The sequence below is a fragment of the Nicotiana sylvestris genome, chromosome 6 (genome assembly GCF_000393655.2).
Source record: "Nicotiana sylvestris chromosome 6, ASM39365v2, whole genome shotgun sequence".
Classification (NCBI taxonomy): domain Eukaryota; kingdom Viridiplantae; phylum Streptophyta; class Magnoliopsida; order Solanales; family Solanaceae; genus Nicotiana; species Nicotiana sylvestris.
The window spans coordinates 37,513,659-37,520,591 of NC_091062.1; the positions used below are offsets into that span (position 1 = coordinate 37,513,659).

Here is a 6,933-nt window from a genome sequence, read left to right on the forward strand (position 1 = left end):
TTATTTTAGTTCCGTACGATTTCTTCATTATAGAAACATAACCACAGTAAGCTCCAACTAATGACTCAATTATACAAGCATTAGTTCTGTTTCTCAATTGTCAATTTTGACACCAACAAATAAATGGCATCCCATGCATTTCCACCACAATAACAATCATTGTTATCAACAACTAGGGAGGTATGATAGGGTAGCTACGGTTCAATTGTTGTCAATTTATATCACTTGTATTCAGATGCGCAGTGAACACAACTTTTGTCAATTATATTTGTTCGTGCAACGAATACAACTTATAACAACTGTATTCGTTCTTGCGATGAATACAACCAAGGCGAAATACAAGGATTGTATACAGAGAGTACAACCCGTATCAACTATATACAAAGATGTATACAAATAAAACAATATGTATCGACTGTATTCATTGATTAGTCAGGCTAGTAAGTTACCGACAAATCTAAGCCCAATATGTCCAAATTTGAAAATCGAAACAAAAGAGTTTTTGATTATTAAAAAAAACAAAAAAATCTAAGCATCACTATTGCCTTTTGAATACTCCCTCCGTTCCAGTTTATGCGAACCTATTTTCTTTTTGGTCCGTTCCAAAAAGAATGATCCATTTCTAAATTTGGTAACAATTTAGCTTAAACTTATAATTCTACCCTTAATGAGAAGCTTTTATAACTACACAAATACTCTGGGCTCCTTTTTGACTTGTTTAGGACCACAAATTCCAAAAGTCTTCATTCTTTTTTAAATTCCGTGTCCAGTCAAACCGGTTTACGTAGATTGGAACGGAAGCAATAGTAACTTATCAATCATAAAGAAGCGAAAGCAACTATTATGCAATGGTCGCTATCTTGATAGAAGCCATGAGTTTTAAGTGATTTAATTATTGCTGTAAAAAGGAGTAAACAGACAAAGAAACAAAAAGAAGAGGCATGATATCCAGCTAGACAGATTTATGTGGCAGTAATGAGCTGTGCAGGGTAAGGGGGCCACTAATTCATTGCCCAAGTACCATACTTTGGTGGTATCTGCCTCTGTATGTTTTCTATTATTCAGCTTATGTTTCATCTTTTGTAGAAATTGGTGATTTGGGTCCCTATACTGTTGAACTCTAGCTAGCCCCACTTAGTTTTAACCTTCAACGGTGGTATCTCCTATCAGTACAAATATTAATAACTTTGTTCACCAAGACTTAAACGGATAAGAAGAAACTATCAATTTTTTTCTCCATCTCTATTGAGATTTTATGACTTATAAGTTACAGGTTCGAACTGTGAACCAGCCACTAATCCTTACATATGATAGGCTGTCTATATCTCACCCCTTGATATCCCTTTCTATGTGAACGCGAGATGCCTTGTGCACCGGGCTGCCCTTTCTGTCCACCAAGACTTAAGCAGATAGGAAGATACTATCAAGTATTTTTTTCGTCTCGATTGAGATTTTGTGACCTATACGTTACAGATACGACTCGTGGAACCAGTCATTAACTTACATTATGGTAGGTTGTCTATATCTCATCCTTTGGGGTGCAGCCTATCCAGCGTGAACGCGAGATGCCTTGCCTTGTGCACTTGGCTGTCCTTTCTGTCCACTAAGACTTAAGCAAATAGGAAGAAACTATCAAGTATTTTTTCGTCTCTGCAGAGATATGGACTTGAACTTTTGGATTTGTTTTCCACTACACAGACGACTAGGCCACACCTTTTAGTTCTACTTTATTTACTACAAGTCTACGACTTGTTGGGATTTGTTATTAATAACAAAAAGGTGTGAATGAAAAATAGTGGGAAAAGAAATAGAGGGAAGTGAAATTTTAAATTAGTTCACTTTACTAATACACTTTGTCCCTCATTGTAAGAAGGAAAGAAAATCTGTGTATATATATAGAAGCTCATCTTCTAGCTCTTAAAGAGTTAAGAAGAAGTGGTGCCTCGCGCCGTCGTCGTCGCTCGGCTTCGACTTCGGTCAATTGATTGATAATTTTTGGACCAAATTTATTTCCTTTCCCTTATTTAACATTTTCTTTTCTAATTCTAAAAATTTTTTTGCGTTGGAAGATCGCGGAATCATTTTCGCGCATTGGAAGATCGCGAAATTATTTCGCGACCCACAGCTGAAACATTCCATTTAATAGCTGAAGAGAAACCTTATCATTGAACATACACCTTTGCACCTGTTGAGACTCAACCTTACTGCTATAAATAGAGAGGCTTAGCCTCATTTTCCACCACCGAAAAATCTGAAATCACTCCCCTCATCCCTCAGTATGGTAACCACTATTGGAGAATTGGAAGAACATGTTGCTATGACTAAAAAAAGACAAACCTGGTGTACGAAACATCTTACATTTACGCCGTGTTCGGGAAAGGGCCACACATATTGCTATGACTAATGATTCTAAATAAACCCCTCTATTTCCATGAGAAATGAGTTGACTCTCTAAATATCAGTTGGTAAAACATTTCGAAGACTTGAGGTTCTGGTTAAGTTGGTTGTCTAAGAAAAAGATATACCCTTTCAAGTGTTCTCTTGCAACATAGATCTTTATCAAGAATGCTAAAATAGCTTAAAATAAGTTAATTGAAGAAGCATTCTAAAACATAAGCTAGCTATTAGATGCCCCCTTAATTTATTTAACTGTTCATAGAAAATGACTTCACTTTTAATGCTCCCAAAACTCCATGCAATGATAGGGATGTTAAAACATCAAGTACTTTTCCATTCCTTCTACAGACTTAAGAAAGTCATTGAAACATGAACTGTTTCAGTAGAATGTAGTAGAACAATTATTAATCAAAAGAAATCTCTCCTTCATCCACTTGAAAAATTGACCCTTTTCCTCTACATATCTGAAAGCATTTCATTCGGCAGCCGGTGAACAAAGAATTACACGTTCACATAGGGTCCAGGGAAGGGTCGCACCCCAAGGGATGTGATGTAGGCAGCCTAATCTGATGTGGCTAATTCCATGGCTCTAACCCGTAACCTATAGACAACTTGACCGTTTCTCCAAGGTTCTCCTTCATTCGCATTTCAAAAACTTAAAAGGGCGCAATCAACTCCAGATCAAAGCAATCAAGTTTGCAAGAAAATGCAAAGGCCACCATCACATTCTGAAATGCCTTAATCCTCAGAAAGATAGTTCATTTAACAGAAAATTACTAGTTCTAGCTTGATAATCTCTAATTCATCAACTGAAGTTAATAAGCCAACAAACAACAACTTGATAAGTCTGGCAAACAGAAATAGAGCAATGCTAAACTAGCAGTTGAACTGAAAAACACACTTATACATGAACAAGTCTAGAACACAAATCAACTAAGATAGAACATTACACCGAGATTAAAAAACCTGAAACTTGCTCACGATTCTTCTTCCGCGGTGCATTGCCACTGAATCAAACTCGACGATGAACCATTGCCCTTCCTTTGCCATTTCCATTTGAAGTATAGTACTTGTTCCTGCAAATTAATTAAGCTCAATGTAACAGTATTTCAAGAAATTTTGTAGAATGCATATGGAATTTGAAATGAGACTTAAAGAGTTGAATGTTGAAGTGATTCACCTGTCGGGCAATCTAAGGGAGAGCATTTGTCGAGCTAACTCAATGGCGAGAATCAGAGGAAGCAGAGGATGGCTTGTCGGAAATGCCATCGTGCTCCTCAATTTCACCTTGGATTCGTGCAGGAATGCGAAAGCCAGAGAATCCGCCTAACTCTGAGGCAAATCCAATACCAGATATTGATGTTGAATACATAGGTAGCACAGCTTGATGGTGATGAATCGGATCAGCTGTAGCAATAGCAATCGCTGATGGGTCTATCCATGCACGAATCGAAGGTGAGTAACTGGACTGAAGGGGTCCCCTCTGAGAAAAAAACTGATTTTGGCCGAACAACTGTTGTAGCAGTGGCGGGGCAGGAGGCGAGTTAAACAAGTACCCGCCTGCAGCTCCTGCAACTGCCCCACCACAAAGAGCGAGGCCTGTGGAGTCTCTACCGGCACGTGCAGCAGCCAGTCTCTGCACTCGACCGAGTTCTACTGGCTGCTGCTGATGCTCAGACAGAGACCAGCCTGAAGCATCAAACCCAAGTTGGGTACTTCCATTAAAGAAATTTGATGCTTGAAAATGAGTCTGTTCTTGTTCTGTATGGTGAGCTTGCTGGTTTTGGTGATGAAGCAAAATAGGATCTTGAAAAGATTGTAATGAGAGCCTCAAATCTTGACTGTGGTTACTGGTTCTTGACAGTAAATTGTGTTCTTGAAAGCTCTGGAACTGCATAGCTGAAGAAGAACTGCTTTCATTTGAACCACCCACAGGGAAAAAAGACTTAATAGTGTCAGCAATAGTATCAGAATCTAAAGATTGAGGCAAAAAGCTTGCATTTCCATTGTCACCACTTGAGTTACCACTATTGGTTTGGTGTAAAACTCTAGCCTCACTTTCATTTCCCAGCATTATCATTTCCCTTTTATTTGAAGACCCACCAATACTAACATTAACAGCATTTTGTTGGGTGCTAAAGTTCTCTTTTTGCTCCTTCTTTTCTTGATCAAGATTAGCACTATTTGTTATAGGACCAGTGGTTGGTTTCCAGGGTGGCAATTCTTCTAACTCATCAATGGCTGCTTGAGCCTTTTTAATGAGCCAATCAACAGCTTTACTGGGACGGTCATAGCCAAGTCGATCTTGAACATCATAGAACTGAATAGCAGTATGAGCAGAGAGGCGTACACGTCGGTCTCTTGGTCCTTTAGCTGTGCAGACTTTGCTGTGTCTGTCTTTTCTCCCTATAGACCTTATAATATGTCCACCTTGAACTTCAACAATCTCTCCACCAGTATTCCTCAATCCAAATCTTGATGATGTTCCCATTTTTTCTCCCGGTTTTGCATGTTCAAGATTTTTCTTTTGGGTCGAGGAAGAAGAAGAAATATAAGACCTTTTCTTGGGTTGCTTTGGATTTTGTGTTTGTTGGGGTTGTTGTTGTTGTTGAGTAGTGTCTAAGTTTTGATAGAGAAAATGATTATGGTGTAATGAAAATAGTTCATGGGGTTGTTGAAAATGGTTGTGCAAGTGATGATTTGCATGAAAAACTTGTTCTTGATAATGGTCTTTTTCTTCTTCTTCCTCTTCTTGTTCTTCTACATTTTGGTTGTGAAAATGGTGATACTGATTCTTCCTCTGAGGATCCAGACTCAGAACCTTGTTGTTGTGCTTTTGATGTTCCAGCTTTTGATGTTGTAATCTTTTTTGTGTTACTATTTCTGATTCTTCTTCTGTAGTAAAATCTGATACTGTTGTTGTTGTTGTTGCCTCTCCCAAAAGGCACTGCAGCCATCCAACTTTGCAAATTCCATTACCAAAAAAACAAAGGGCAAAGGCATCAGTAATTTTAGCCTAACCCATTCTCTTTTTTACAGCTTCTTTAGTTTTCTTTTCTTTAACACACAGCTTTTGATGTCAAAGACTGCAGCTTTCTATGAAATTTTTGTAAGACTGTAATATGTACTTAGTTATAACAGCACAACTATAATGAGAACCCAAAGTTTTTGCTACTCACTTAAAACAAAAACAAACCCGACAGTAATCAATCAAGAGGGGCTAAGAGACAGAGATAGAGACAGAGTGAGTGAATAAAGAGGGGGGCCTATATGCTGTAAGGGATCTTGATATTTTTTTTCCTTATAAACATCATATATGTCTCGAAAATTATTAGTTCGATCAATTTAAATTTACATTGTATAACTATAAGGGATACGTCTGGTAGAGTGTATAAAAATAATGATAAATACGATGTATTAGTAATGCATGGGTTAGTAACGCTAGCATTGACTATGCATAGGTTATTTCTTATCCATTGTTTGGTGTGATGTATTAAAAATTAAAATTCATTGCATAATTTTTAGGAAAATTGTTTGTTTACAAAAAGACCATCTATATTCTTTAGCTTTAAATGACTTTAGGCCTTTAACCATGCTAATGCATGCATTAATAGCCCTGGTATTGCTAGATAATACCGAATATGATGTATATAAGTTGAAAAAGTGTATCAAACAAGGTTTTACTAATACACAAAACTAATGCATGCATTATTTTCTGTAAGCACTCTACCAAACGACCTCTAATGGGGCATTTGGTAGAGTGTATAAAAATAGTGCTGAATATGATGTATTAGTAATGCAAGGATTAATAATGCAAGCATTAGTTATATAGAGATTATTTCTTATCCACTGTTCAATGTGGTGTATTAAAAATTAAGATACATTGCATAATTTTTAAGAAAATTAGTTATTTACAAAAATACCCTCCATATTATTTAGATTTAATGAACTTTAAGTATAATTGTGTCTTTGACCATACTACTGCATGTATTAATAACCTCAGTACTGCTATATCATAGTTTGCTATGTATTATTATACATATGATAATATCAAATAGGTTGTATAACTAATACTTGCATTAGTAATAGATAAAATAAAATAGTGTACGAAACAAGAAATTAGTAATATCAAAAACTAACTTATGCATTATTTTCTCATCATGCCAAACTGACGCCTAAAGTTCATTAAAAAAATATACTCCAGTATTTCATTTCATAGTATTAATAAGACTTTCTTCTTTGTCAAAAAGCGACAATTTCACGTAAGAGCCTATGATGCCACTGCTGAGAGAGTGGCAGTGTTTGGTCAGAAACAAAGATTAAAGGCCTTTAAGACCTCATCATCACTGTCATATCTCTGTCCATCTTTATGCTGCAGCTGCTGTTTTTTTACTTTTGTACAGCCCACAAAGCACAATTCACAAATCCAAAGACTCTTTTACCTTTTTCCGTTCAGCCACAACTAACCTAGTTTAATTTTCACTAGTATTAATTTTCTCTTTTTATGTTTAAGTTATTAACAACCTACTGGTTGGA

The 6,933-nt window shown here is 36.6% G+C and overlaps 1 protein-coding gene across 1 annotated transcript; it reads right to left on the reverse strand.

Annotated features, from left to right (window-relative positions):
- Positions 1–3,158: 3,158 nt before the first annotated feature.
- On the reverse strand, positions 3,159–5,550 carry LOC104233455 (transcription factor TCP4). The gene is made up of 2 exons (XM_009786850.2): positions 3,578–5,550; positions 3,159–3,473 (listed from the first exon to the last, which is right to left on the reverse strand). The coding sequence occupies exon 1, from the start codon at positions 4,886–4,888 to the stop codon at positions 3,617–3,619; it is 1,272 nt and encodes a 423-aa protein (XP_009785152.1). The 5' UTR covers positions 4,889–5,550; the 3' UTR covers positions 3,159–3,473; positions 3,578–3,616.
- Between the last annotated feature and the right edge of the window lie 1,383 nt (positions 5,551–6,933).

Coding starts and splice junctions, on each gene's coding strand:
- LOC104233455 (XM_009786850.2), bottom strand. CDS start 4,888: ATGGGAACATCATCAAGATTTGGATTGAGGAATACTGGTGGAGAGATT.